This window comes from Selaginella moellendorffii, unplaced genomic scaffold (genome assembly GCF_000143415.4).
Source record: "Selaginella moellendorffii unplaced genomic scaffold, v1.0 SELMOscaffold_1, whole genome shotgun sequence".
In the NCBI taxonomy this organism is placed as follows: domain Eukaryota; kingdom Viridiplantae; phylum Streptophyta; class Lycopodiopsida; order Selaginellales; family Selaginellaceae; genus Selaginella; species Selaginella moellendorffii.
In genome coordinates, this window is record NW_003314262.1 from 4,080,957 (window position 1) to 4,107,211 (window position 26,255).

At 47.8% G+C, this 26,255-nt stretch overlaps 10 protein-coding genes across 11 annotated transcripts; 6 read left to right on the top strand and 4 right to left on the bottom strand.

Moving 5' to 3' along the window:
- The first annotated feature begins 603 nt into the window (after positions 1 to 603).
- Positions 604 to 1,557, top strand: LOC112347785 (early light-induced protein, chloroplastic-like). The gene is made up of 2 exons (XM_024679191.1): positions 604 to 1,032; positions 1,085 to 1,557. Exons 1-2 carry the CDS (start codon positions 646 to 648, stop codon positions 1,376 to 1,378), a joined length of 681 nt encoding a protein of 226 aa, XP_024534959.1. The 5' UTR covers positions 604 to 645; the 3' UTR covers positions 1,379 to 1,557.
- A 2,489-nt stretch (positions 1,558 to 4,046) lies between these two features.
- Positions 4,047 to 6,069, bottom strand: LOC9630706 (amino acid transporter AVT6A). Of its 2 annotated transcripts, none has more exons than XM_024679150.1 (6): positions 5,970 to 6,069; positions 5,458 to 5,918; positions 5,195 to 5,350; positions 4,904 to 5,107; positions 4,389 to 4,854; positions 4,047 to 4,323 (listed from the first exon to the last, which is right to left on the bottom strand). In XM_024679150.1, exons 2-6 carry the CDS (start codon positions 5,882 to 5,884, stop codon positions 4,152 to 4,154), a joined length of 1,425 nt encoding a protein of 474 aa, XP_024534918.1. In that variant the 5' UTR covers positions 5,885 to 5,918; positions 5,970 to 6,069; the 3' UTR covers positions 4,047 to 4,151. The 2 variants fall into 2 exon arrangements, with proteins under 2 accessions (XP_024534918.1, XP_002962133.1); XM_002962087.2 differs by having other exon boundaries at positions 5,458 to 5,893; positions 5,970 to 6,048.
- Positions 6,070 to 6,110: 41 nt separating this feature from the next.
- Positions 6,111 to 8,104, bottom strand: LOC9630707 (aspartate aminotransferase, mitochondrial). The gene is made up of 10 exons (XM_002962088.2): positions 7,859 to 8,104; positions 7,688 to 7,773; positions 7,426 to 7,632; positions 7,251 to 7,356; positions 7,091 to 7,195; positions 6,867 to 7,039; positions 6,656 to 6,815; positions 6,510 to 6,605; positions 6,356 to 6,450; positions 6,111 to 6,298 (listed from the first exon to the last, which is right to left on the bottom strand). Exons 1-10 carry the CDS (start codon positions 8,009 to 8,011, stop codon positions 6,232 to 6,234), a joined length of 1,248 nt encoding a protein of 415 aa, XP_002962134.1. The 5' UTR covers positions 8,012 to 8,104; the 3' UTR covers positions 6,111 to 6,231.
- Positions 8,105 to 8,257: 153 nt separating this feature from the next.
- On the top strand, positions 8,258 to 8,719 carry LOC9630708. Its single transcript, XM_002961576.1, has one exon. The coding sequence runs from the start codon at positions 8,258 to 8,260 to the stop codon at positions 8,717 to 8,719; it is 462 nt and encodes a 153-aa protein (XP_002961622.1).
- A 599-nt stretch (positions 8,720 to 9,318) lies between these two features.
- On the top strand, positions 9,319 to 9,771 carry LOC9658209. Its single transcript, XM_002961577.1, has one exon. The coding sequence runs from the start codon at positions 9,319 to 9,321 to the stop codon at positions 9,769 to 9,771; it is 453 nt and encodes a 150-aa protein (XP_002961623.1).
- Positions 9,772 to 9,797: 26 nt separating this feature from the next.
- LOC9658210 (thioredoxin H-type) lies at positions 9,798 to 10,656 on the top strand. The gene is made up of 4 exons (XM_024679218.1): positions 9,798 to 9,940; positions 10,008 to 10,107; positions 10,180 to 10,302; positions 10,384 to 10,656. Exons 1-4 carry the CDS (start codon positions 9,924 to 9,926, stop codon positions 10,519 to 10,521), a joined length of 378 nt encoding a protein of 125 aa, XP_024534986.1. The 5' UTR covers positions 9,798 to 9,923; the 3' UTR covers positions 10,522 to 10,656.
- Positions 10,657 to 10,778: 122 nt separating this feature from the next.
- Positions 10,779 to 18,166, top strand: LOC9658211 (mediator of RNA polymerase II transcription subunit 23). The gene is made up of 25 exons (XM_024679085.1): positions 10,779 to 11,337; positions 11,694 to 11,726; positions 11,788 to 11,808; positions 11,878 to 12,121; positions 12,309 to 12,355; positions 12,423 to 12,513; positions 12,562 to 13,281; positions 13,409 to 13,676; positions 13,735 to 13,991; positions 14,044 to 14,272; positions 14,341 to 14,606; positions 14,659 to 14,742; positions 14,792 to 14,886; positions 14,938 to 15,097; positions 15,152 to 15,400; positions 15,449 to 15,613; positions 15,664 to 15,777; positions 15,830 to 15,955; positions 16,004 to 16,158; positions 16,221 to 16,461; positions 16,520 to 17,237; positions 17,318 to 17,499; positions 17,555 to 17,649; positions 17,718 to 17,976; positions 18,054 to 18,166. The coding sequence occupies exons 4-24, from the start codon at positions 12,065 to 12,067 to the stop codon at positions 17,926 to 17,928; spliced, it is 4,530 nt and encodes a 1,509-aa protein (XP_024534853.1). The 5' UTR covers positions 10,779 to 11,337; positions 11,694 to 11,726; positions 11,788 to 11,808; positions 11,878 to 12,064; the 3' UTR covers positions 17,929 to 17,976; positions 18,054 to 18,166.
- LOC9658212 (F-box protein At5g51370) lies at positions 17,978 to 20,055 on the bottom strand. The gene is made up of 2 exons (XM_024679142.1): positions 18,376 to 20,055; positions 17,978 to 18,314 (listed from the first exon to the last, which is right to left on the bottom strand). Exons 1-2 carry the CDS (start codon positions 19,686 to 19,688, stop codon positions 18,050 to 18,052), a joined length of 1,578 nt encoding a protein of 525 aa, XP_024534910.1. The 5' UTR covers positions 19,689 to 20,055; the 3' UTR covers positions 17,978 to 18,049.
- Positions 20,056 to 20,189: 134 nt separating this feature from the next.
- LOC9630709 lies at positions 20,190 to 21,413 on the bottom strand. Its single transcript, XM_024679208.1, has 4 exons — positions 21,290 to 21,413; positions 21,099 to 21,192; positions 20,895 to 20,999; positions 20,190 to 20,590 (listed from the first exon to the last, which is right to left on the bottom strand). The coding sequence occupies exons 1-4, from the start codon at positions 21,364 to 21,366 to the stop codon at positions 20,327 to 20,329; spliced, it is 540 nt and encodes a 179-aa protein (XP_024534976.1). The 5' UTR covers positions 21,367 to 21,413; the 3' UTR covers positions 20,190 to 20,326.
- LOC9630710 (transmembrane protein 209) lies at positions 21,390 to 23,821 on the top strand. Its single transcript, XM_024679133.1, has 7 exons — positions 21,390 to 21,617; positions 21,668 to 21,723; positions 21,783 to 22,612; positions 22,666 to 22,855; positions 22,914 to 23,093; positions 23,168 to 23,544; positions 23,598 to 23,821. The coding sequence occupies exons 1-7, from the start codon at positions 21,439 to 21,441 to the stop codon at positions 23,739 to 23,741; spliced, it is 1,956 nt and encodes a 651-aa protein (XP_024534901.1). The 5' UTR covers positions 21,390 to 21,438; the 3' UTR covers positions 23,742 to 23,821.
- Positions 23,822 to 26,255: the final 2,434 nt, after the last annotated feature.

Genomic DNA, 26,255 nt, shown 5'->3' on the forward strand with positions numbered 1-26,255 from the left:
ATTATAATTAGCATTATTATAATTAGATTATCCAGAGATCAGCAAGGCCTTCGGGTCGGTTTTCCAAATGATGTCAAAGCCTTCCTTCAGCTTCTTTCCCGTTCGTAAAAATTGTTTCGAAAGTATCTTTGATAATCAAGTGGCAGCCTCACCTGATGGACACACATCCATCTCATGACAAGCAAATATTTTCAAGGCAGCAGTATTGCCACAGTGGCTCACACATCTTGTATGCAGATGGGTTCTTCATTTCCCTCTTCTCTTGTCATGATACAGTCAAGTTTACATTACACTTCTGCTCGTTTGCCAATTTTTTGCGCGAGTATGAAGACTTCATACCTTAACGCGATTAGATTAAGTTAATGTTTTAGACAAAAGAGCATCCCCGTGTACGAATTCGATTGCAAAACGAAACGAAAGTTCTAAAGTATTATACACCTTGCATTTTCTCGAGGAGAAGTTTTACCTTCGGCCTCTTTCACCGCACAAGGCATGCGACACATACAGTGGACACGAGCCGAGCCGGGAACTAGTTTTTGCCACGTACGGGCCTTATACAGTATAAATATCTGCCATCTCAAATGTAAAGAAAGTAGTTCATTTGCACAGTTTATTTTTTCCTAGCTAGCTCGCAGCTCAAAAACAATGGCACTCGTCTCAGGCAGCAGCATCGCAACTCTCTCTTCTTCCTCTCTCATCTCCAACAAGCTCCACCTCCAATCCCAATTGCCCACGAGCTCCAGCTCGCGAAATCTAGTAGTGAGAGCGTCCTCGAACAAATCCAGGGATGGTGGCGATGGCGGGATCAGTGGCATCCTCGACGACACCAAGAAGGAGGTCACCCGCGAGGAAGTTCTCAAGAACCAGGCCGAGAACGAGTCGGAGAAGCGCTCAGTGTTTGGCGCCGTGCCATCGTCCGGATCGCTCTATCCCAGGCCAGAGGTTGAGAGGCGACCAGAGACTGGCGATCGATCATTCCCCAGCTTGATGGCGTTCGATGGAGCCGGCCCAGAAACGATTAATGGAAGACTGGTAAGAGATTCTTCGCGTTTTTGCAAGCAACTAACGTGAACTTGACAAGCAGGCAATGATTGGATTGGTGTGGGCATTCGCGGTGGAGCGAATGACGGGACAAACGGTGGCGGAGCAGCTCTACTCGCCGGGGAGCACTGGTCTTTTCCATTTCTTGGCAGTGGCACAGCTATTCGCGTACGCGTCGCTGGTGCCCATGTTTAAGGGCGAGAGCCCCGACAGTAGATCAATTGGGCCGTTTAGAGCCATGGCGGAGCGCTGGAACGGGCGAACAGCGATGCTTGGATTCCTTGCTTTGGTGATCACCGAGTTTTTCACCAAGACTCCAGTGTTCCACATGATGTAAATTTCCCCTCAAAACGTAATTGCCATTCTTTAGCAACTTAAAGCATGTAGTAAAGCCCCCCATGGTTGGACCATGTAAACGTCCGCCAATGAGAGCAGTAGATCTCAGTTTCAGACTGTCTTCTTGACAATGTAAAAACCAATTATAGTAATCACCAAGACTCCTGATGTCAATTTGTTAATATAGTGTTGTGTTTAAATCATTCCTGGTCCCAAAACCTTCTCGCACAATTGCTGCTCTTCATGTGGCCAAACTGGTGGCTGCCCCTTGAAAAGAGTAAAGATTCCATTCTTTTCACCCTGCATCCTCTTCCATTTAGCCTTGGCAAGCTTCTTACCTTCATTTACCTGTGTTATTAGCAAAAGTAAAACCATCATCAGTCCTTAGAATTCAATTTGGACTAGAGATTCTTTAATGTACTTTGTCAATTCTTATATTTGTGGCTTGGGATTTGCCACTGGTGCCTTCTTGTTGTCATTCGGCTTTTTCTGCTGCTCCTTCATGTATACTGCAAACAGCATAACATCTTCCTTTTCCTCTGCTCAAGAATCTTTCCCCACAAATTTTTGCTGATCTTGCTCTTCCTTTGCTGACTCTTCAGCAACTACCAAATGATTCATTGATCCTTTCTAAAGCAATGGGCAATTCTTGGCTCAGTGATCATCAACTACACAACTACAGCATTTTTCAGATTTTTGGCATAAAACAAATTTTCTATTTCCATAACTTTTTACCAAAAAATTACTCAAATATCCTCACCTGATTGAGAGCTTCTCTTAACTCATATCGTCCAGCTTGGAACAAGAGACGTTTCCCATGGCTTCCGAAGTTCGAATGCATCCCTGAGTACGAAGATCTGCCAACGTACAGTAAATGGTGACCTTATGGCAGATGTGCTTGTAGCTCTAGATCAATATGGGATTGCTCATCGTCTACATGATCATCATAGGTAAAGTCACTTTTTCTCTCACATCTACTCTCCTTTGGAACCATTCTTTTTTTGTTCTCGAGCATGTGTTTCACCTTTGTTCCGTCCCCGTGCCTTCCAGGTGGTGCCATGCGATCTCATAGTGGGAGAGGCTATATATCTGCCTCAATGCTCCGGTTTTCCACTGGATAGAAACGCAAGGTTCGGCGATGGCGGCAAAGAGGATGGCAAGACCATATTGTGTTGGAGGCCGTGTTCTTCGCTGGAGCTGAGAAGCGTGGAAAAGCTCTCGCGTGGCCATGGTGAAGCGACAAGAATCTTTGTGAGCTCTCACTTATTTTCTTCGTTTCAAGCTTCGTGGAAGTTAGGACCCAAAAGACGCATCACCGACATCCCACCTTCCCGGCAGTCCCTAGTGAACGAGAAATATTTCGTTGTGGAGCTCCATGATCTCTTCAATCCAGGCCGCCGCTCGCTGGAGCTAAAGCTACCGATAGGCCGCATTGCTCCACAAAGTCTAGGGTTCTTTTGATGGCTCCATCTTCCAGCGCTTATATACTCACTCGTAGCAATTCCAGTGGTTTGCAAGCTATGGATATTTCTTGCTTCGAAGAGCCAGAGGTCAGCTCTACCCGGAGTTGAAGCCCCGGTGCGCATGCTTCCATCTCCTTGAATCATTCTGCAGCCTAGAAGATCTTTCGCTTGGTCAAGGCAGTAATGCGCAACGGCAGCCATCTCTTCATGCCGAGGTAACAAAGTCTTGATCATGTGGGTCGAGTTTCCAGAAGTACTTCTAGCGCTAGATCTCTGCTTCCTCTCCTTGGAATCTCCACACCTTGAGGTGTTCTCCATCGGCTCATTCTTGGCTATTCAATGCAAGGCCCTCCCACGCTTGACGAGGCTCCCGTGATGCAGTTTAGGCTTTCGAATCGACAGGGGCAACGCTTCTGGAGTACTTGAGATTGCAAATGGTGGACGTCAACCTAGAGTTACACAACCCCAACGTGAACTACTTGGAGCTCCTGAGTTGCAGAGGCCCATGGCACTGATAAATGTGAGTGGATGACTGGTCACACAGGGTAAGATCCTTGAGAGGGTGCACCTCAATGGCTTGTTCTAGCTAGAGGTGGTTTCTTCTCCGCTTAATTTCTTATGTAATCTGGAAGTTCTTTCCTTGGAGAGATGCACGTTTGGAGTGTTTAAAGCTTTCTCCAAGGTTTCAAGAGAATAAAGGCCAGGACTCATTGTGCATTTTGGAGTTTTTCATGCGCTTACCCAGCATCCGAGAGCTGAGGACGAACCTGAGCATGTAGCGAGTAAGCTTTGCATTGTACTTGATTGATTATTTGATTCATCGGTGCCTCACTGGATTTTTGTTGGTGATCAGGGATTCAGGAGTGACAAACACAGAAAGCTCAACCTCGAGAAGCTCCAAGTTTTGGACGTCTGGCTGCCATTTTCCAGCCCAGGCGAGAACAACAAAGAGCAAGAGATGGCAACCAAAGTTCTGCTGGCAGCGGCACCCAACGCGGACTTTCAATTGACTGTCGAGATTTCTATAGATCATTCCTTTCGAAACGCTTGAACTTGTATTTCACCGTTCAAGGTGGCCCCGAATGTTCAACGACAAAATCTGCCAACAACAGCTCCGGAAGAGGTTGAAACGTCAAAAGGTATTTCTCTTCTATCAGGATTCTTCAAAGATATGCTGTTTACTTTTCTTCGTTTCAAGAGCTCATCTCCCAGCTTAAGATCAAAGGCTTTGCATTAAGATCGAGAGTTTTACATTTCCAACCGGCTGGAAGGCCTGGCGCTCTACACACAGATACGTACAGTGAATGATCTCTAGGACCAAGTCCGCGTACCATTACTGACGCCTGGTTTGTCTTTCTTGGATCCCGGACTGATCATCCCGTACACGTTTGTTGTGATTGCCGTGACGCTAGAAACCACTGCCAGGATCACCATGATCCACGCTATCGTTTTGTCATATCCCGTGGCGATGCCGTGCTTATCCCTGCGTGACGAGAGCCGGGTGGTGAGCGCGCACGGTACTCTAGGCGGTAAAACTTTGATGCTTACCTCAGAGCGATGATCCCCGGGAAGACAAAGCCGATGCACACCGCCGCTGTGGCTCCCGTGAACTGGAACGCCGTCCAGATGTTTGGGACGAGCGTGGAGCCGAAAAAAATCACGAGGATGAGGACGGCGGTGATGCACGCGAACCGCCGGTTGTCCTCGGAGATTGGAGCGGACTTTGGGAAGAGCAGGGAGTCGAGGTTGATCCGGAGGGAAAAATGGATTAGTGGGAAGACTAGCATGAGATGGACGGCGTAGCCAACTCGGACAATCCCGGCCAGGACTTTGCCGTATGGGATCCGGAGGTCGGCGTCAAAATTGGCGAGTACGTCGTCCATGGTGCTGGCGCCGAAGAGAAGGTAGCCAAACAGAGCTGTCGCAATATACACGAAGGTGCAGATGGTGATGGAGACGCGGCAGATCTTCTGCATGGAGGCAGGATCGTCGAGCTCGTTGGCGATGGGATGAACTGCAGCAAAAGGATTGTCATGAGCCAAAGAAAGCGATGGACGACTTACGGTTGTGGTGACAAATATACGCAGTCACAATGACTGGCACGGCCGTGAACAGCTTCCAGAACGAGAACTGATCGTGGACGTCGGGCAGCCATCTTGGCGAAGGGATCTCCTTGTACACCAGCTTCGTGGCAGTAATCACCCCAGTGACCACGACGAAAACAACAGCCAGAGCAATGGACAGAGCTGACGAAAACCTTAGCGAATCTGCAAGAGCATGGCAGCTTTTAGACATTAATATCGAAGAACCAAAACAAAAACAAAAGAGAAAAGAGAAAAGGAAGATTGGCTCACCGACACGCTTGAAAGACACCAACGGGACCAAGACCAGCACTGTTGTCAGTAGGAGTATAAAAAATCTCCCATTCCACCAGAAGGAGCCGCCACCCCACTCTTCCAAAACTCCGGAGTGATGAGCAGCGCCCTGACCAGAACCCGACAACACATCACCTGGAGAGATTTCCCACACGAGGACGAAACAAAGGTGAAACACATGCTCAAGAACAAAAAAATATGGTCCACGGAAGGAGTAAATGCGAGAGAAAAGGTCACTTTACCTATGATGATCATGTAGACGATGAGCAATCCCACATTATTGACGATGATCGAGAGCTGCAAGAGCGTCCGCCCAGTGATCCCAAATGCGTCCGCCATGAGCGAGCTGTAGCTCAGCGAATTCGCGGCCTTGGAGAAGCGCAGGAGAATCTCCAGCGACGCGTCCGTGAGAATGCCGACGAGCACGATCGTGATCATCCCCAGGAAGATCCCCAGCTCCTTTTGCGTCGCCGGCAATGCCATAATCCCGGCCCCAACGATCGTGGTGAGGAGATTGAAGACCGCGCTGGGAGCCGAGGCGCCGGAGATTCCCACCTCGAAGCCTTCCTCCTCCTCCTCCTCCTCATCCCGCCGCTTCGGCAGCAATGGCGAGCGCTCCGTGGCCGGATTATCGGTGATCGCCACGGCCGTGTGACCTGACGACGCCATGGAGGACCTCTGCGATCCAATCAAGACACGCAATCTGCCGCAACTTGCACAGCGAATCGAATCGAAATTCTCGGGAAATCTCTACCTGGAACAGCGCCGTCGCGGCGAGGAGCGAGGATTTTGCGCGAATCACAGCAAAGAAAGACGAGAAGAGAGGAGCGCCTTCCTCGGCGTCAAGAATCAAGGAAGAACCCCAATAGAATCTATTGCACGGTGGAACTCTATATGGGCAAGAACGGACGGCCAGGATCTTCCCGGCACGCGTTCCCGAATATTCGTGTTCTTTATTCCCACCCCACTAAAGAAAAATTAAAGAATGGTCCGTGCTACAAAAATACGAAGAACTTTCACTTGGTAACTTCGTGGATCGCGTTCGCGAGATACTCCACATTTCCAGTGGTAACGCCGGCCATGCTACAATAGAGAATTCCATGGAATCAATGAAAACCAAATGGAAGCTACACGGTTTACCTTATGCGACCGTTGCGAGTCATGTAGATGTGAAACTCTTTGGTCAGACGATCGACTTGATCTTCCGTGAGACCGCTGTAGCAAAACATTCCAATCTGCGTAGAGAAACCAGCGGTAAGCGAGACGAATGAATCAAATCTCAATCTCAATCCACCTGTTCTGTGATGTGCTTCCACGGTAGCGATGAGCCGAGCTTCTCCAAGTTTGATTTCAAAGCCTCACGCATTCCTATGATCCTGTCCGCCATCACCTGAAAGGAGAGGACTTTAAGAACTGGGACGCGTGAAGCTCGTGTAGTACCTTGACTTCCTTGTACCATTGCTCCTTTAGTTCCGGATCGCTCAAGACGGTAGTCACGATTTGAGCTCCGTGAAGCGGGGGATTGCTGTACATGGGACGAGCTATTTGCTGCAGCTGACTCTTGACGTTCACAGCCTGCTGCGAGTTGTCACAGACGACACTGAAACGCAATGTTAGGAAACGAAGGAGAAAGATGTAGAATAAATGGCACCTCAAACATCCGACCCTCTGGCCATACAAGCCCATGTTCTTGGCAAACGACTGTGCGCACGCCAACTGGTGGCCATCTTCCATAAATATGCGAATTGCCTGCGCATCTCTGACCGTGTCACCGCTTGCGAATCCTTGATAAGCCATATCAAAGAATGGAAAGAGTCTATTACTCTGGAATAAACAGGTTTTTCAGTTGGAACAAAACCATCGAAGGCCCTGTACCTTAAAGAGCTGAGACATCTCTTTCCACTGGTCAGCAGTAGGATCAACTCCAGTTGGATTATGAGCACACGCATGCAGCAAGACGAAAGATCCCTCGGGTGCTTTCTGGCCATTTACAAGTTCGATTTTCAGAAAGGAAGAACGAAAAATTAGATCTTACTTTCAAATCCTCCATCAACCCTTCAAAGTCCAATCCACGCGTGCTGGGCTTGTAGTAGCGGAATGTGTGAGCCTCGACTCGAGCATCCCTCCAAATGTTATGATGACTGTAAGTAACGCACACCAAAAGGAGGCAATTTTTTTAGTATAAGAAAACCATTGCTGCGTTTGCTTACTTGGCCCAGGTAGGAACGGGGATGTAGATACGTGAATCAGGCTTGAATCGCTTCTGGAAATCAGCGAAGAGCCTGCAAGCACCAGTGCCGGAGAGCGTTTGAACGGCGGCAACGCGTTTCTCCTCGAGAACTGGGGCAGTATCGCCATAGGCGAGCTTCACCGAGAGATCGTTAAACTTGACAAGGCCCCCCATTGGAAGATACTCCCTGCGATTTAAAGACATAGTTTGATACCACTCGAGAACACAAATTTTCCACTCACATATTTTGCTTCCCGGCTATAATTTGCTCGGCCTTGCGGACGCATTCCAGAACGACTGGCTTGCCTTCGTCGTTTCTGTAAGCGCCCTGAAAAGAGAAATTCACACAGATCATCCGAAATTTCGACCGATCTCGATTGGAAATGCTAGATCGCAGCTAGGAAAACACTTACCACTCCAACATTGACCTTCTTCGGATCCGAATCCGCGAGAAAAGCCTCAGTGACGCCGAGGATCGGATCCCGCGCCGCCGGCTGCACAGCTTCCCACCAACCGGAGCGAGCTCCAGCAGGAACAGACGACGCTGGCGCCGCCGCCGTCGACATCAAACGCTGGCGCCGTTCCTCACAAGCCCGCTCGCCATGGCTCCCCAAGAACTTCTACAAAGAGGAGCTACTAGAGAATGGTAAAGCCCTACCTTGGTTAATCAACCACCATCCTCGGCCCACATTTTGCCACGTGGCCCCCACATTTGTCCCAACACTGTATTTAGCAAAATCCCGAAGAAAAAGAAGCATATTCGCTCCTCTCTGCCCGGATAAGTCTCGGGGCACATTCGCTCCTCTTTGGCGATGGCGAAGTGGAATGGTACAGCTCGGGGACGACTCGCCGCTCCGATCGAGAAGGTCTGGAAAATTACGTCCAATTTCGGGGGGCTGATGGAGTGGTCTCGTATTGGCGCCATGAGATCGTGCGAGATCTCGGAGGGAGAGAATGGGATTCCCGGCTGCGTGAGGAAGATCACGGCCGAATTGCCCGACAGTGGAGGCAGCGCAGAGATTCACGAGACGCTGCTGGAGCTGGACGACGAGAATCACGTCCTGAGGTACACGATCCAAGCCCCAGCGGTGGCCCTCTTTGATGGTCTCCGTCCCACTCTCAAGCTTTTGGATCGCGATGGAAGCACGGAGATCGAATGGGGCTACGAAGTCGATGCCGATCCCGCGGATCCGGCCAAGGAGCAGCGAATTGCCGCCGCTGTTCTTGGATTCTACAGTGCGGGCATTGAAAATCTCAAGAAGATCGTCGAATGAGAGAATCCTAGTATTATTTTTAATAATTTAACGATGACTTTTAAGTTGGCCTGACGCTTCGATAGGAAGTTTTCTTTGCTAGCTTTGAATTTTTCTTCGTTACATTTGTGATCTTGGTCATTAAGAAATTTACTCTGCTTTGCATTGACTTTCATTGACTTTGTAAAGATTTTGACTTTCATTGACTTTGTAAAGATTTTGACTTTTGGGGCCGAGCTCCTCAGGCCGAGGCAAAGAGCATCGCCACGATCGTACACTGGAGATCATGGCGCGCCGAAGCATAAGGAAGAACAGATTCCTCCACTTGGAATCAAGGTCACACACATCACCGCAACTTCAGACTGGACCTCCACGGCCTGATGAATGAATTTGAGGAAGAGATCGAGCAATGCTCTGGCCGTGTGGATCCACCACAGAGAGAAACTCACAATGTACCACATATTGCCAAGAACAAACCCGCCTAGACCAAATGGCTACCTGGAATCGTCACGCGATCGCAAAGTACCCGGGCATGGGAAGTCACCAATTACTGATAGATAGATCGTGAGGCCAAAGCCCGGATAGGTCTCAGGCTCGATTCCGTACAAAGGATTCGCGCGATGGCGAAGTGGAATGCAACAGCTCGTGGACAGATCGCCGCTCCGATCGACAAGGTCTGGAAAATCACGTCCGATTTCGGGGGTCTGATGGAGTGGTGCGACACTGGCGCCATGAAATCCTGCGAGATCGCGGAGGGCGAGAATGGGATTCCCGGCTGCGTGAGGAAGATCACGGCCGCATTGCCCGACAATGGAGGCAGCGCGGAGATTCTCGAGACGCTGCTGGAGCTGGACGACGCGAATCACGTCCTGAGGTACAAGATCCAGGCCCCGGAGATGCCCCTCCTCCATGCCACTCTCAAGCTTTTGGATCGCGATGGGAGCACGGAGATCGAATGGGGCTACGAGGTCGATGCCGATCCCGCGGATCCGGCCAAGGAGCAGCAAATCGCCGACGCTGTTCTTGGGATCTACAATGGGGACATTGAAAATCTCAAGAAGATCGTCGAATGAGAGAATCAAGGCATTATTATAAAATTCTAGCGTTGCTTTTTTAGGGCTCTTCCCGGTTCCAGCCAGGGTTGGATCGATCGATCGGTTGCTTGGGCTAGCGAATTGGAGGGGCGATCTCACTGCCGCAGGCTCGATTTTTCCGGCGCTGCAAGATGGGGCTCGATATGAGGTTTGTTTTGCTAGCTGAGAAAATGAAGAGAATTTTTCCCTTCGAAATTTTCTTCTTTGTTCTTCAGTAAGTTCCAGAGTCTTAGCGATCACGGCAACGTTCTCGTGATGAATTCAAGGCAAGAATGGCTGGCAAAGCTGGACGAGGCAAAGCGAAGTGGAAAAGTGGTAAATTTCTTCATCGTTTTCCTTTTCGTTTCTTTGAAAGAAAGCAAAGAAACTGTGATGCTTTGCGTGTAGATCGTCGTGGACTTTACAGCGACATGGTGTGGCCCTTGCAAGGCGATGGCTCCCATTTTCGTGGATCTCTCAAAACAGTTTGAGCAGCTCATCTTTGTCAAGGTCGACGTCGATGCGCTCAAGGCAAGTTTTTTCTTTTCTTTCTTTGTGCTTGTACACAGCGATCGATCGATCCATTGAAACTCTCTGCTTGGTTCTCCTCAGGACGTCGCTCAAGACTGGTCCATCCAAGCAATGCCGACCTTCATCTTCATCAAAGACGGCAAGCTCCTGGACAAGATCGTTGGCGCAAACAAATCCGAGCTCCAGCGCAAGGCGGCAATGTACGCGACCGGAGGATAATTGCCAAGCTCCCAATCGATCACCAAGCTCCCGAGCTCTCACATAAAACTCTCTATTCCAGATTATACATGACAATGCATGCACTACACTTTTGAGAAAGTTGCAATGCTAAGAAGATGCTTCCTTTGCCCCAAAGAGAAGTCACAATCTATAGCTATAGATTTATCGATTATATTCTTTTAGCATCGCAAGAGATGCTACCACCAGCTTGAGCTATGATTGATCCAATGATAGAAACACTATAGGGGTTTAGAACACCTAAAATTCCTTGGTTGTTCGTGGTTCGTAGTAGCCAGTTGGCAAAGGCACAGGCATTAATGTCTGCGCAATGTCCATCACATTTATCTCGCATGCGGTGAGTGAGAGAGGGATGTAAGAATTCATGGCAGACCGGGCATCACGAACTCCATAGTACTGTACTCCTCCTCCTCTTCTCCTACTAGATTGGAGCAGCGCGGAGCTTCTCTCGATCGATCGATAGCTCTACTGCAATGGGCTCGTCCGGGGGATTGATCTTCATCGCCGCCGCGGTCATGGCGGCGTCCGCGGCCACGATGATCCACTCCAAGAATGTGGATTGCACCGAGCAGATCGAGAAGATGCAGCCGTGCCTGGCGTTCGTGGAGAACCAGGTGAGCATCCCCGGATCCGACTGCTGCAAGGCGCTGCTGTCCGTGCACTTGAACAGCCCGGTGTGCCTCTGCAAGCTCCTCTCCAGCTCCAGCTCCATGTCCTCTCCCGCCGGCGTTAACGTCTCCAGCGCGATGCTCCTCCCCAGCATCTGCGATGTCCACACCAATGCCTCGCGATGCCCCGGTAAGCAATGCTAGCTCCTCGCGTCGCCCGGATCGCTTGCGCGAGATTGATACTCTCTCTCTCTCTCTCTCTCTCTCTCTCGATTTGGTTCCACGATCTCATAGTTTCATCTGCGATTGGGTCCACGATCTCATCGTTTCATCTTGTTTTGTTTTGCTCGATTGGGTTCTACGATCTCATCGTTTCATCTTGCTTTGAGCGATTGGGTTCCAGGATCTCATCGCTTCATCTTGCTTTGAGCGATTGGGTTCCACGATCCCATCGTTTCATCTTGTTTTGATCGATTGGGTGCCATCGTTTCATGTTTTGATCGATTGGGTTCTACGATCTCATCGTTTCATTTGTTTTGATCGCAGGACTTCTCGCTGGAGCGCCGGAGCCGTCTGATGGTAAGTTCTAGCTAGCATCATCCAGAAAAACCATATGCTTACAAGCTCTGGCCCTTTGCAGGGAATCGCAAAGCTTCGTCCGGTGAGTAGTCGAGCTCTCTCTCAGGACAAAGAGAAGATATCGTTTTTTTTTGTGTGATTGTTCTTCCAGAGGATCTAGCTTCCGGGAGCCAAAGGCTGGTCTGGAGCTGGATGTGGAGCACTGTCGCGGCGGTCCAGATCCTTTTTTCCATGCTTTAGAAAAGATAGAATCCACACAACAGTGTAATAGATAGTTCTAATACATCACTTACGCTTGCTCTAGGTAGGTTTAGGGTTTATCCCTCCTCTTCTATGCGATGGACTCGAGCGCGATGAAATCCGCGCTGCAGGAGCTCTTCGATCTGTATCTCGGGGTAGGATTTCTCACGGTCTAGGTGTAGCGTTGCCGATTTGCGCCGTTTCCAGCTCAATGCGCTCCTGTAGCGCCTCTAGTGCGATTCTAGTGTAGTGATTTGCTGCATTCCAGTTTCTAGCATGGATTAGAGCTCACAGGAGAGGATCTCCGCATGTTTATGTCGCTCACATCGATTTTTTTTCCAGAGGAACTCTAGCGTCAAAGGCGAAGGAGCCGGAGGGAGAGAGAATGCGTTAGCGATCTAGTAGCTAGTCGTGGCTCTACCGTAACTTTGTTTCCCTTTTTCTTCGCTCTTGCAGGACTAAGCAACGAAAGAAAGCTTCCACTAAACCGCATCCTCCTAACGAGCAGTTCCAGTCCGACTATCTTCTTCTACAAAACCAGTTCATGGTAGGCTTGTTTTTTTCTTGTTTCTCTATACGACGATTCTTCTTGCAGGATCACAATCAGCTTCAAGCGATAACAGAGTCACTCGTTGCCATGTTGTTCATACAATGTGGAAGTCACGCTCCCCAAGCCGACTTCTTACTCTTTGCTCTCCGGACGCTTGCTAGAGCCGGGTTGCTGCGCTCGGATATGTTTCTACTCGCCTTCTTCCGGGCCGTGGCTATGGTGGAGTCGAATCCTGTCGCTGTGACGCAAGCTCAGTCTTCTCCTTTAGTCTCAACGTCTGGGGAACCATCGACTAATATCTTGGTGACACCGTCTTCGGCCAAGAGAGCATCGGTTTGGCTGCGTCCGCTGGTTTGCAACGTCATGGGCGCTGCTCTGGAGGCCGAGTTGAGGCCAGTAGCGTCTTTCGACATGCTTTACCTCACCGTGCAGTGGATCAACGACGTTGCTAGCGGAAGCGAGGGATCGCTCAAAGACGTAACTTGGCTAGACAATTGTCTCGAAGTTTTGCGGATGCTGATAGACGAGAGGAAATGCCGAGTGCCATTCTACGCTCTTCTGCACGACCAGACGTTGCTCCAAGCGGACTATTGGCCTGAGAATGAAGCGCTCCTGGGACTCTTTCTCGATCTGCATCGGAGGCGTGACAGGATTGCTTTACACATGCTCATGTTTGATCATCACTTGCAGTGTCCAACCTTTTCAACACTGAGATCCACAGCGTTGACTTATGCAGGGGCGATGGGAGAAGCTCTGTATGGAGAGGTACTTCGTGTTTATTTTTCTATGTTTTTTCATTTCATTTGCGTGCGTGAATTGATCTTATGCTTCACATGCATATAGATAAATAGATAGAACTTCTTTATTGAAAGTTGTTACGTTGTATGTGCAGGAAGTTGCTGCTTCCGTTCAGCGTGACAGCCTAGATTATGAGAAGGCATTGCGGTGTCTTAAACACGGCCTACGAACAAATCCATCCGCCGACATTTGGAGGCGTGTTTTGTTATGTGCTCCACGGCACCGGCAGCAGCAGCAGCCTGTCCCTCCCAGACCGGGGCCTAACACTTCGTGGACACAGCCGGGGCTAGTTTTTAACTCGGAAATGACTTGCGAGGCTGTAGTGGAAAGAATTATGGATCTTATGCAGCCTATTTCTACGGGTAGGGGATTTTATCATATTTTCTCATTGTGAATGATATCTTGTCTAGATGGTTCCAGGGAGCCCTGCCTTCAGCGCGACATCCACAACAGAGTCGGGGAGATGGCAGGAATGGCTCAACTTTGCTGACTTGTTCTACTATTTTATGCGGAGAGGCTACCTGGATTTTCTTGAGTTTATTGAAAAGCTGGCCGGGGCTTTTGCAAGTGGAGAGCAGAGTATACAACGGAGCAATCATGTCACCTGGTTGCTTGCACAAGTATTTCGCCTCGAAACCGTCACACAGGCTCTGAGTGAGGACGAGGACTCGAGAAAGGTAGCCTCGTTTTCGTTTTCTCTTTTCCCTTCTTACAACTTGTATGTTCCAGGTGGAGACTGCTCAAAAGATACTGTCGTTTCACATGGCCGACCGCTCCGTGGATCATAGCAATGCTGTATCTCCTCAGGCGAAGCTTTTGGATTACGTGGGAAGCAGTCAGATTTTACGACTCTGGGCATTGAATCGAACTGTGATGGAGCATTTGGTGGGAAATCGAATGCCAGAGCACATTCAGAAAGGGAAAACAATTGATGAATGGTGGAAGAAAGTTTTGAAAGGTATTTCCTTGTTAGTGTAGTAAACTTCATCTTATTTTGTGTTTCTTTTGTCTATCTTTTTCTTCCAGGAGAACGCTTTCTAGACTATGCTAACCTGGATGACAACTCCATGGGAATGGTGTGGGTTTTATCACACACCATGACGCAACCCGTGGCTGACGCTGTGATGAATTGGATGCGGTCCAACGGTGTGGGGGAGGTTCTTGTTGGAAATGAAAGAATAGCGGTGGTTCACGAGACAAGCCCGCTTCCGATTGCCATGCTGTCTGGGTTATCTCTTCATCTTTGCATGCGGCTTATACAACAAATTGAGGAACAAATATTTGCTGGTCAGGTACGGCGCTTTTTTGCTTTTTTATGTTTTGTTGTCTAATACCTTCTGCCAGATGGTACCAAGCATAGCAATGCTGGAAACGTACGTGCGCTTGCTTCTTGTCGCACCACAGACATTATTCCAGCATCACCTGAACGTAAGTTGCTGAACGAGATAGACATGAGCTGAACATATTGAATTAACAGGGAATGATGCAAAAGTACCAAAGCGGTGCAGCAAAAGCAGGAATTTCGCTTATTCTTCTTGAGCTTCTCAACTATCGTTTGATGCCCTTGTACAGGTAAGTCTTCTTTCGTCTTTGTTTAGTTTAGCAAGTACTATGTATGTACAGGTTCCATGGAAAACTGAAGCAGCTAGTGTTTGATATGGCTAAGATTATAATTCCAATGAAGGCCAAACGTGGAGACCACCGACTCTTCCGTCTTGCAGAAAACCTTGGAATTAACCTTGTTCTTTCAATGAAAGAAGTTTTGCTTATAAAGAAGGAGAAGGTAAAATGCATCTCTGTCGCTGCAATTGTTATACTCTGCTTCTGATATTTCCAGGGTGCCACGACGGAATTCACGGAAACTTTGAACCGAATTATGGTAGTAAGTCTCGCTATTACTATCAAGACCCGGGGCATTGCAGAATTCGAGCAGCTACTTGTTCTACAAACTGCGTTAGAGCAAATACTTGCGAATAGTAAACATACATGGTCAGAGAAGACAATGCGGCACTTCCCGCAGACGCTTCGTGAAGTTCTCGCTTTAAGATCTGATGGAAGACTGCTAACTCTTCAAACTTGGCAGCAGGTTGGCTGACATATCATTTGTCGTAATTTTAACGTTCAAGTTTTACAGGTTGAGACTACTGTTTTGCACCAGTGTCAACAGCTTCTTGCAGGTGACCCAGCATTTGCCATGTCGTTTGTAAATCACAGTTTTCCTCCACACCGTCCGTTCCTCTGTGCCGCCGCCTGGGTTTTGATGGATTGCCGTCCTGAGAATTTCAACTGTGGAAATCTTGTACGTGATAGTGATGTTTTCGCAGCTGCTAACTTGTACATTTGTTTCAGGGTAAGGCGTTGAAAGAGCTGTCACCTGAAGACGTAACCTCGAATATCTACACGCTTGTTGATATCCTACTTCATCATATGCACCTCCAGCTACAGCACGGACACTCGCAGCAGGTAAATTCTTGATAATTTTTTTCCACTTTTGTGACAAGTTTGGGTTCTGCAGGATCTTCTGTTGAGGGCCAGTGCTACGTTAACTTATCTCGTATGGTCCCAGGAAATATTACCATTTGACATACTGCTTTTGGCGCTGCTAGACCGTGACGATGACATTCATGCGCTACGACTAGTGGTATGCTCATTTGTGGTTTCTCCTCTCACCATATCATGCTGATTACAGGTTAGTTTGCTCCTTGATCGCAAGGAGTTTCAGCAGCTTAGAGTTCAGAATTACTGTCGGCAGCATGGTCAGCAGGAGCACTGGCTGCATCCGGGGCCTTTCCAACGTGTAGAGCCGCCACAGGCCCTTGGAAATCACTTGGCTGGAAAGGAGAGGTATGATTGAGTATGGCTACTTGGTCACGTTGGTTCACTGTTTATTCTTAATGATGATTCAGGTACCCTGTATTCTTCGATGACATGGCTTTGCGCGCCTTGCCTGTCATCCACCTTGTTGTCTACCGCCTGATAGAAAACGACGCCACGGACACCGCAGAACATGTTTTGACTGCATACTCTCCTTTGCTACGTTACCATCCTACTCGTTTCACATTTGTGCGTGATACTCTTGCCTACTTCTATGGTCATCTGCCGAACAAGCTTATCTTGAGACTGCTGAGCAGCCTAGACATTGCGAAGGTAACAAGTTTCTATTGACTTTCCAGATGCATTATGAATCCGAGGTGCTTTTAACCAGATGCCGGTGTCGGAGGCGTTTATTCGGATACTCAACACTGGAACGCCTCCATATGACTACTACGTAACAATGCTCTTGAATCTGGTAAACAACGTAATCCCCTCGTTCACTAACAAGCCAAGAACGTCATCCCCGACAATGGAAAGTTTTAGCACGACGCGATCAACTACGCCTGGCAAGAGCCCGGCATCATCTACCAATTCGACTGACAATCACAAGGCGTTTTATCACCACCAGGATCCTGGAAGCTACTGCCAACTTGTCCTGGAAACCTGTGTCATCGAGCTACTATCTTTGCCAACACCTCCAGCGCAGGCAGTAGCAATGCTCGTCCAGATAGCAGTTCGTGTTCCAACACCTCCTTCTCAGGCTTACGCCTCAGCTTCACAGTCAGCAGCTCCACGGAGTCCCCTGTTGCCAACGTCTCCTCCATCAGCATGCACGGCAGAAAGCTCCACTCCGTCTTCTACCTCCGTCTCAACCGGCCAAACGATCTCGCCTTTCATATCTCCGCAAGTGATCCAAGCTTGCGGCCTTCTTTTGGCTCAGCTACCCAGACAATTCCACGATGTGTTCTACAAGGAAGTGGCACGTATACTCAAGGACTGTTGGTGGCTCAAAGATCCAAAGAAAAGTCCCAAGGAGATGGATGCTGCTTTCGGCTATTCGGTATGGGACCCCTCTTGGGCGGTTCAAGACGGGACGTCAAGTGTGATAGGTACAGAAACGATCTTTTTGCTTCTTATTCCTTTTTTTGTTTTTTTTTTTGTGCTAATATCTTCTGTACAACTTTGTCAGGGAATGCGGCCGCTTTGTTCCATGCATTCACGGCCAACATATCTTTCGAGTGGCTTGAAAACACGCACGACGTCGTCAATTTGCAAAGGCCGATGACCACAGTCGCGCAGCTGCGGCTCGCGTTTCGGATGTTGGGACCGTTAGTGCCGCGCTTCGTGATCTCACGACCTCTGTTCGCAAAGGTGATACTTTTATATCGCATTCTAAAATCCTCTTTTTAACTTGTTTTCGCTACAGACTTTAGCATTGCTATTCACAATGCTCGCAGAGGTGTTTGGCCGAAACGCCCAAGTTCACGACGTCACCGAAATCACCGATCTAGTAGATTTCATGTAAGTTCTACTCTCCTCTTTTGCTTTGATCATATAAAAAACCAAACTTGATGTTTGTGTGTGTCCAGGCACCATGTTGTAATGCTGGAAGCACAGCAGGCCGGTGGAAAACCAAGGCCCGACACTCTCGGCCTCTGCAACAAAGCGGTGGAGCGCTTACATCCCGACGTACAACACTTGTTCCAGCATCTTACGGTAGATCCCCAGCGATCGATTTACGCTGCCACTCATCCCAAGATCGCTCAAAGGCCACTCTCATGCTTCGCTACAACGACGTAAAACACACACACAAACACACACACACACAGAGTACTACTATCAATTCAGGTACTTCTAACCTTCTAAAAATCTTTTTTGATTTTTTTTTTCGGCGCTCAAAGTAACACTTCTTTCTTTCGCTCTAGACTTTGAAAAACCGCCCGCCTTTCTGTCCAACTCCCGTCCCAGCGAGGCTGGCAGCGAGGAGAGATCTCGTATCAGGCCGCCACTTAAACTCCTTCAGCGAAGCAAAGCAATTCGCGAGAGCTGGGCTCACCTCCGAGTCCCGGATGTTGTCGCAGAACGTCACTCGCAGCCGCTGGAGATCTTTCCAAGCCATCACCGCCGCCTCCAACCCGCTGGTGGTCAGAAGCGAGCATCCCTCGAGCGAGAGAAGCCGAGTCCTCCTGGCGCAGAGAAAGACAACGTTAATCACAAGCTCGCCATAAAAGCTCTAAAGGCTCTTACCTGCATTTGCTCGCCATGCTAAAGGTCTCGTCTTCCAGCCCCCAGCAATCGTTAAACTCGAGCTCCCTCACGTTTCTACACACGCTCAGCAGCGCCGCGAAGCCCAGCCGATCGCGAAGATCACACTTTGCGAGCTTGAGACAGTCCAGCGCCGAGCAGTGGCCGAGGTACTCCGGAGGCCCCGGGTCTACGTCGATGTTCCGGCAACTCACCAGGCATAGCTTCTTCAAACACGAACATTTCGACAAGGCAGCGATCCAGCCTCTCTGGAATCCTTTGGTGGACAGCGTCAGCTCCTCGAGCATGAAGCAGCACTGGCCGATGGCAGCGATGCCGTGGTAGCTCGCCTCGCAGCCCATGAGCTCGAGCTTGACAATTCGGCTAAACCGGTTGGCTAGAACAGTGAGGCCGATGTCCGTGAAAGTGCCCAAGTAGTGCTCCGTGACGAGGCCGACAAGTCTCACTATCTGGAGGTGGCGGCACGCGGACATGGCCGTGAGGGCCTCGTCTGTGCACTGGAGGAGCTCCAGCTCTTGCAGCATCGGGCAGCTCCGCGCGACGTACGCAAGCCCGGCCTCGATCTCCGCCACCATTTTGGACGATGGTGCTCTCTCGGACGAGAGCGGCACCACCTTTGACGAGGCGCGATCCGACGAGAGAGTCACCACAGCAATTGGCTGCTGCTTCTTCTCCTCCACCGCCGCCCGGGAATCGTCGAAGACGCGAAGAAGACCCTTGATGGATCGCTCCCTGTAGACGTCCTTGAGGGACAATCGCTGCAAACCTGAGAAGCTATCGCCGAGGATCTTGAGACCGCTGTCCAGGGCGGCGGGGGAGAGCTCGTGCTCTTGGATGCATCGCTCCACCGGGAAGATGTCCACCACGTCGGGCGTGAGGGGCAGCGTGTAGGAGCCGTGCGTGAGAAGCACCGCGGAGCAATTCCTGGGGACGAGCACGCTGGCCTGCGTCAAATCCAAGTCGGTGAGATTGGGAAACCTTGCCTTCAGTCGCCCGCTCTCGAGGTAGCTCCACTCGTGGAGCTTGAGGGATCGGCGCAGGAGGCCGTGGAGCCGGAGCCAGCGCTTGCAGACGAGCGAGCAGGGATACGGCGACGATCCTCCGGGCAGCCGGGCGAGGATGCTGAGGAGAATTTCGTCGGTGAGGAGGGCGGTGAGATCCGTCCCGGCCAGGAATTTCGCGGGATCGATCTTGTTGCCCAGGCCCTTTCCCCTGATCTGGTGATGATGCTGCTGCATCGCCAGATCGATCTGCGAAGATTGGGATCCCTCTCCAGGCGCGCCTTTTTGACACATGAAAGGAAACTCTCCGGTGCGCGCTCTCCCTCCGCCAATGCGGCCTACAATCGCATCGATCGATCGAATTCCACGGCCGTGGCGTGGGAAATCCCCGCGCTAGAACCCTAGCGCCATAGCCCGGGCGGCCCCTTTCCCTCTTTGCTTGCTCTTTCAAACCCTGGGACGCGTGACAAGCCGCCCAGCGGAAAAAACAAATGCCACATCACTGTAGAGAGAAAAAAGAAGAGAGATGCAATGCTTCGCTTCGTGGATGCGCTCAAACCCGACGGCCCAGATGCGTCCAAATCCGACCGTCCGGCATGGCGTACGCACGACCGTCAATTCCGAGATTTGTACAAGCTAGATTGGACGAATATCCTCGCAAAGCTGGAAGGAATATTTTACGCTTTTCTAGCTTAACCGGTAATGGTTTAAAACGGACTCTCTTCCGAAATCCACCTCCTTGAAAGCTCCACTCAACTAAACGGATCAAGGCTTGTCTATCGGATGGACTGTCGCTACTCCAAAACTTAGCGATCGATCGATTGATCTGCGAGAATGGAAATATCAAAGTAGCTAAGCGATCGAAACGAGCTGCCTACCACTATAAATCCCTGAAAGAAGAGTTTTTTTTCCTCTTTTTTGTGCTCGACCACTCACTCCTCGTCCATCTCAGATCTTACAGTCTCCACGAGCTCATTGATGGCAAGCACGGCCTCTTGCAGGGATGTCACAGCTTCTTTATGAGCGGCCAGGTACTCGGCCTCGGCTTGACACTCCTCCAGGCCGGAGATGGCACCATCCAGCTCTGCCGGGGTGCAACACAAGTTACACGCCTCAGGTGGAGCGACTCGCCTTTGATCGGTGGCTTGACGCTCGCTGGGGTGGCCTGCTCGTTTCAAGATCTGGAGAGTCGCAGTCTGCAAGAGCAAAGCATTAATTCACCCGAAAGAAAAGTGTAGAAAGCTTTTAAGAGAACAAAACTAAAACCTGGGAGAATGGAAACAAAGGAAGGATTTGTAGCGAGGAACTTTTAAAGCATTCAAAGAAAGTTCGAAAGAAAAACAGAAAAGATAAAAACGAAGCTTTTAAGAGACCAAAACTTAAGCCTGGAAGTGGAATGGAAACAAAGCTCGGGAGGGATTTCTGGCGAGGCATGCAGAAACAAAAACTTGAAAGCAATCAAAACTGTGAAACAAAAAGAAAGCTCTTTGTCTACTTTACCATCTGGAGCTTTTTCTTCTCGTGAGACTGCACGGCCTGCAATAACACCGCGAGGTCCTCCCTAGAGCACGCAGGATCTCGCAACGCAGCTTCGATTTCAAGCACCTAAGGATTTTGGCAGCATGGCACATGACAAGAACACAAAAATTAAGAATTTCCAAGGAAGAGGAAAAAAGGAACTTTGTGGATGGAGGGATTGATTGCCTGTCTGGAACACTCATTAAATTCCACTGTCACTCTGCCGCAAAGCTCCTTGTAAGCGAGCTCCGCATTAGAACGAAGATAATCTGCAAAACCCCTGGCCAGTAGCTAGAGTGTCACTGCTCGGACGAAATCGCAAGAATTTCCACCGATCAACTACGATCGAGACGGCGCAAGCAAAGATATAGCATTACCTCTGGAGCTCCGTGTAGATCGTTGCTCGCCGCTCCTGGAACTCGAGAAACCGGCGAAGGAGCTCCTTCTCCGCCATAGCCAATCGCGCTAGGGTTTATACTTGCGAGGGTTTTTTCTAATTTTCGCGCCAAAACGATTAGGGCAAGCTATGGCGGAGGAGAGCTCCGCTCCATCTCCGGCGGCGAGACAACACAGGTTTGGAGTCTACCAGAATGCGGCGATCGCCTCGGCGCTGGATGCGCAAGGATCGAGGAGGAGCTCGCCGCCAGCGATTATCGCGCTTGTTTTCCTCGTTTCCACTTGGGGATTGCTCTCGATTTCTTACCGGTGAGTGGGCTCTAGGGTTCCTGGCTGGGTTCTAATGCTCACACTGTTAGGAAGGAGACGATCAAAGACACAATGCGGCTTGTTGGGCTCACGTATCTCTTCGCAAGTAAGATCTTTCTATCTTTTCTATCTCCTTGGTACTGATGGAACAAAAAACTAACGTAGAAACTACCGTGAGACTTTGCCAAGTCGTTCTTACGCTCGTCTTCCTCGGTGCATTGTCCGCGTTCTTGAAGGCCATTTTTTCTTCCGAGGAAGGCTACTTCGTTTTCAAGTCATCTTCCCAGATTTCATCGCCACTGACACCACGGCAAGAGATGCTACTTGGAAGGCGAAGCTCAAGAACAGCACTGCCGCCGCCAAAGACTGCCAAATCTCCGACCGCGGTTTCTCCAAGCACGATGTTCCCGATCCATCCTCCGCTGTTCAAAGGCGGAGTGAAAGGAAGTGGCCAAGCTCTCGGGGCTGCGTCTCCAGCAACACCAGTGCAAGTGAGTACATTTCCATACACACCATCGGTGGCTTCTTCTCCAGACTCGAGTTTTCTTCCGTGGACGCTCAAGTACAGGAACGATGAGATTCGGACTGAGGAGGAGCTTGAGAGTTTTCTCTCGGACGTGGGAACTAGAATGGTCGAGTCTTCAGGGAGAGCAGGCAGCACTCCACAGGGTGGTCCAGTTACGCCATCGCCAATACGAGTTCTAGGTGCCGGCTCCGGTCCAAACGTGATGAGCACTACACCTCGCTCTCCAGCAACTGCAGGGACACCGGTACGAGCCGTAAGGGTCTCGCCAAGTTCTCAAAAGTCGGGTGTTTCGCCAAAGAAGGCAGAAGGTGATCTTCCTGCTCCTTTCACAATCGAGCAGGCAACAGATGGCTTTAAAAAGCTGGGTTTGTGGCCTGATATCGAGCAGTGGAGAGACGGTCTCAGACAATGGATTTCGGACGTTCTGCTTGCGCCACTGCTCTACAAGATCGACAGGAGCCATCTACAGGTAGCGAGCAGTATTGGTTTTCATGGCATGACAATGCTTTTATGACGTTACAGGTTATGGAGACAGCGGCGACACTTAGTTTTTCCTTGGCAATCAGTCCGATCGAGGGTAAACGCAATAGCAACAGCAGTCCTGGAATGGATGGGAGTGCACAGGAATGGCTCACGACATTTGCTCCAGACGAGGACGCGCTTATTCATCAGTTTCGTGCATATCTGCTAAACGCTAAAAGCTCCACGCCGAGTAAGTTTTTGAGTTGACGAAGGCTGAACGTCTCTCTAACAATGCTCGTGTCACGCAGCACCATCTATTTTCGGGTTGAAGGTTCCGAACGAACAGGATGTGAATCCTTTACTGCAAGCGTGCCTCGATGCCGTCACTGAGCATCAACGATTGCGTGCTCTTGTAAAAGGCGAATGGGTGAAAGGACTTCTCCCCCAGAGCAGTGTGAGATCAGATTATACGGTCCAACGTCTGCGAGGTACTCGCTTCTCTTTCTGTTTTTTTTTTCTTTCTTCAGTTTTGACGAATGCGTGAAATATGTTCATCTTCCAGAGCTAGCCGAAGGCACTTGTGTCAGGAAGTACGAGTTTGCTGGAACGGGCGAAGTTTACGACAAGTCCACGAAGCGCTGGAGCTTGGAACTTCCAACAGACGCTCACCTCTTGGTCTACCTTTTCTGTGCGCTGCTGGAACACCCACAGTGGATGCTGCACGTCGATCCAACATCTCACCCGAGCACTCAGTCAGGCAACAATCCACTCTTTGTCGCCAGCCTTCCACAAAAGGAGCGGTTTCCAGACAAGTATGTGGCAGTCTTATCAAGCGCTCCTCCAGTGTTACATGCTGGTGCGTGTATTCTAGCCGTCGGCAAGCAAAGTCCTCCCGTGTTTGCTCTCTACTGGGACAAGAAGCTGCAATTCTCGCTTCAGGTAAACAAGCTCTCTTCCATTTTTATCGCTTCTCTGAAAGAGTGTTTCTCCAGGGACGAACCGCACTGTGGGACGCGATTTTGCTCCTTTGTCATAGGATCAAAGTCGCGCATGGTGGGATTGTTAGAGGCATCAATCTTGGCGGCCAGGCTTTTAATCTTCTGTCGCTACTGGAACAGCCTTGTGGCGAGAATTAGCGAAAGAGTCATCTTCACTATACTTATTTTATACGATTTAATTTTACATGGAATTGAATCTAATTTTAATGTTCACATCCTTCTACAAATTATTAACTTGACAAAAATGTAAGAATAAATAATATAATTTGTTTTAAATTTCATATTATTTTGAAAAGTGAAAAATAATTTACTATGCTACTTTACAAAATAAAATATATAAGTAATAAAAGGAAACGGCTTGAAATAAATTTTTTAAATTAATTAAGTTTGTAAAAGTTTAATTAAGAGTTTGTTCATATTTAGTAACAAATAGGTATTAAGTTTAACTAGATTAATTAGTTAATAACATATTAAAATTAACATTTAACAGTTTATAATAACCTAAACTTAAAGGATCTAGAGTTAAGAAAGATTGTTTTTTGAAAAACTGTTGTTTTTATCTTTCATTTAAAAAGGTGTAAAATTTATAAAAAAATATAATGACTAGAACTTTTTTAAATTTAGTTAAAAATTGTATGATACATAAAGTTTTTTTTATAATTTAAGTAAGGTGTCCTCTCAAAAATATATATTGTAAGTTCTGATTATATTGCTATAATGTTGTATACTAATATTAATGACCATACACTAAAATTAGCATAATGGGATTTTGATAGCTGTTATATTGATTCAATTCATACCTCTTGCTCTTGTATATAAGCTATGGTTTTTGGGTTAATTAATGTACACATTTTTGTATTCCATTTCCATATTTTATCCATCACATAAAGCAGCTTTAATTATTCCTAAGAAATGCTTGGATTTAATCTTTTGGTTTAGATTTAACTTTTGCATTATCTAAATCATACTTCCCTTGTAATTTTTCCATTTTCTTCTCTTTTAATATTCTTTTTTTATTCATCTTCATAGCAAAATAGTAACCTCCTCCTCTTTTGACTTTGAAGTAGTAGTTGGTGCAATTGTTTGATATTATGTAGATAGAATTAAACAATTAAACTTAGTTGATAATAATATTTATGGCATGTGGTACAACTCCTTCTATTTTTATTGCTAATCCTTGTGTTTATCCAAAATAAGAATCCTAGGGATGATATGTACCATTGATTTGATCACTTTACAATAATTATCACATATCATTTTTAGGATGATGTTTGGCATTTATATGAGTTTCTCACATATCTCCAAGTGGCATTGCAGTGGTACAATAGTTTGAGTGTAGCCACTCATGCAGGTTAGAATATTCTCCCAGACATCTTCAAGCATACATTTGGACATGTTTTCAATTGTGATGATGCTTTTTAACAATCATATCATCTTCATCAAGGGCCAATTAAATTAGTGATGCAATTTGGTATTTGCTTCTAAAGCTCTTTCTTCATGTAAAGCCAAATATATTGGAGCGAATCAAGTTGAGAATGTTGTAGCTAGCACTTTGTCAAAATTTTGTGGACTTTATGCATGCACTTGCTTTAGCCACCTTTGATGATATTTTTCGATTAGCACAATACTATGAAGCATTGCTTTTTTCACTTTTTATTACATATCTTTCAGCTCCACTTTCTATGGGAGATGGTCTTGTTTTGATGGAGGTCGATGTTGTTGCTGTTTGTGTTCAAGGACAAACACAAAGATATGGTCATAGCCGTGATGTGCACTACTAAACGTGTAATGAAGTTAGTCACACGTATCAGCATTGTTGGTATTTTCCAGATTGACATCCTCCATTTCCTGGGTGGAGGCTTTTGCGTCAACAATTTTTTATTTGTGTTGTTACTGTGGAAAGTTTTGACATAGAGATTCTTTCGGGAAATAAACAATTATGTGAATAGTGGGGGATCCTTGCACATATAAATCAATAACCCTTCCATCCTTCTTTTGGGAGTACTATTAAAGGGTTCACTTGGCACAAGTTCATTTAATGTTGATAATAATGCCATTCAATTTGAACAATGCTTTAATGACTTTCTAGTAGATGATGGATGAGGTTTTCTATGATATGCTAGAGATAACTATTGTGTTTAATGTGTTTACAACTATTGTTAGATACTTCTTCCTCAATTAAATGGTGTTCTAACATTTCTATTTAGAGTGGATTCTCTCAGATAATGGTCTCGCATTTATAGATAAGGCATTTCACATTTTAACATCTTGGCTAGGGATATATCACACTTTTACAAGTGTTTATCATCCACATATAGATGGTTTGATAAAATGGCTTGTTCAAAGGGATGATCGTGAAGTATATGAACTTTTAGCATTTGGATTAAGATGGTTATTTGCCATTTTTTTAGTATATATATATCATAGAGGTACAGAGTTTTGTTAGTGCTTTTTTATATAAACTCTTATATGGTCATGATCCGATATTACCAATAGAGTTGAATTTACCTTTGTGATTGCTACAAGCTACCAATGCTAAATCTTAAGATCAGTATTTTATGAATATTTTTCCACTTGTCTAAGTGGAGTCTATTGAACACTTGAGTTGTATACAAGTGGGACAATAAAAACATTATAACTCCTATCATTGTC

Excerpts from the sequence above, each read along its gene's own strand:
- LOC112347785 (XM_024679191.1), top strand. The coding sequence starts at position 646 with ATGGCACTCGTCTCAGGCAGCAGCATCGCAACTCTCTCTTCTTCCTCT. Across the intron at positions 1,033-1,084 it reads AAACGATTAATGGAAGACTG|GCAATGATTGGATTGGTGTG; the intron begins GTAAGAGATTCT and ends CTTGACAAGCAG.
- LOC9630709 (XM_024679208.1), bottom strand. The coding sequence starts at position 21,366 with ATGGCGGAGAAGGAGCTCCTTCGCCGGTTTCTCGAGTTCCAGGAGCGG. Across the intron at positions 21,000-21,098 it reads TTAATGAGTGTTCCAGACAG|GTGCTTGAAATCGAAGCTGC; the intron begins GCAATCAATCCC and ends CAAAATCCTTAG. Across the intron at positions 20,591-20,894 it reads AGAAGAAAAAGCTCCAGATG|ACTGCGACTCTCCAGATCTT; the intron begins GTAAAGTAGACA and ends TTGCTCTTGCAG.
- LOC9630707 (XM_002962088.2), bottom strand. The coding sequence starts at position 8,011 with ATGTCGACGGCGGCGGCGCCAGCGTCGTCTGTTCCTGCTGGAGCTCGC. Across the intron at positions 6,606-6,655 it reads AATGGTACAAGGAAGTCAAG|GTGATGGCGGACAGGATCAT; the intron begins GTACTACACGAG and ends CTCTCCTTTCAG. Across the intron at positions 6,451-6,509 it reads GGAAGCACATCACAGAACAG|ATTGGAATGTTTTGCTACAG; the intron begins GTGGATTGAGAT and ends TTCTCTACGCAG.
- LOC9658211 (XM_024679085.1), top strand. The coding sequence starts at position 12,065 with ATGGACTCGAGCGCGATGAAATCCGCGCTGCAGGAGCTCTTCGATCTG. Across the intron at positions 13,992-14,043 it reads AGGACGAGGACTCGAGAAAG|GTGGAGACTGCTCAAAAGAT; the intron begins GTAGCCTCGTTT and ends TGTATGTTCCAG. Across the intron at positions 14,607-14,658 it reads AACAAATATTTGCTGGTCAG|ATGGTACCAAGCATAGCAAT; the intron begins GTACGGCGCTTT and ends ACCTTCTGCCAG.
- LOC9658210 (XM_024679218.1), top strand. Across the intron at positions 10,108-10,179 it reads CAAAGCGAAGTGGAAAAGTG|ATCGTCGTGGACTTTACAGC; the intron begins GTAAATTTCTTC and ends CTTTGCGTGTAG. Across the intron at positions 10,303-10,383 it reads TCGACGTCGATGCGCTCAAG|GACGTCGCTCAAGACTGGTC; the intron begins GCAAGTTTTTTC and ends GGTTCTCCTCAG.
- LOC9630706 (XM_024679150.1), bottom strand. The coding sequence starts at position 5,884 with ATGGCGTCGTCAGGTCACACGGCCGTGGCGATCACCGATAATCCGGCC. Across the intron at positions 5,351-5,457 it reads CGTCTACATGATCATCATAG|GTGATGTGTTGTCGGGTTCT; the intron begins GTAAAGTGACCT and ends AAATCTCTCCAG. Across the intron at positions 4,855-4,903 it reads GTATATTTGTCACCACAACC|TTCATCCCATCGCCAACGAG; the intron begins GTAAGTCGTCCA and ends CTTTTGCTGCAG.
- LOC9630710 (XM_024679133.1), top strand. The coding sequence starts at position 21,439 with ATGGCGGAGGAGAGCTCCGCTCCATCTCCGGCGGCGAGACAACACAGG. Across the intron at positions 22,856-22,913 it reads CGCTAAAAGCTCCACGCCGA|CACCATCTATTTTCGGGTTG; the intron begins GTAAGTTTTTGA and ends CGTGTCACGCAG. Across the intron at positions 23,094-23,167 it reads TACGGTCCAACGTCTGCGAG|AGCTAGCCGAAGGCACTTGT; the intron begins GTACTCGCTTCT and ends TTCATCTTCCAG.
- LOC9658209 (XM_002961577.1), top strand. The coding sequence starts at position 9,319 with ATGGCGAAGTGGAATGCAACAGCTCGTGGACAGATCGCCGCTCCGATC.
- LOC9658212 (XM_024679142.1), bottom strand. The coding sequence starts at position 19,688 with ATGTGTCAAAAAGGCGCGCCTGGAGAGGGATCCCAATCTTCGCAGATC. Across the intron at positions 18,315-18,375 it reads AGCATGGCGAGCAAATGCAG|GAGGACTCGGCTTCTCTCGC; the intron begins GTAAGAGCCTTT and ends TCTCTGCGCCAG.
- LOC9630708 (XM_002961576.1), top strand. The coding sequence starts at position 8,258 with ATGGCGAAGTGGAATGGTACAGCTCGGGGACGACTCGCCGCTCCGATC.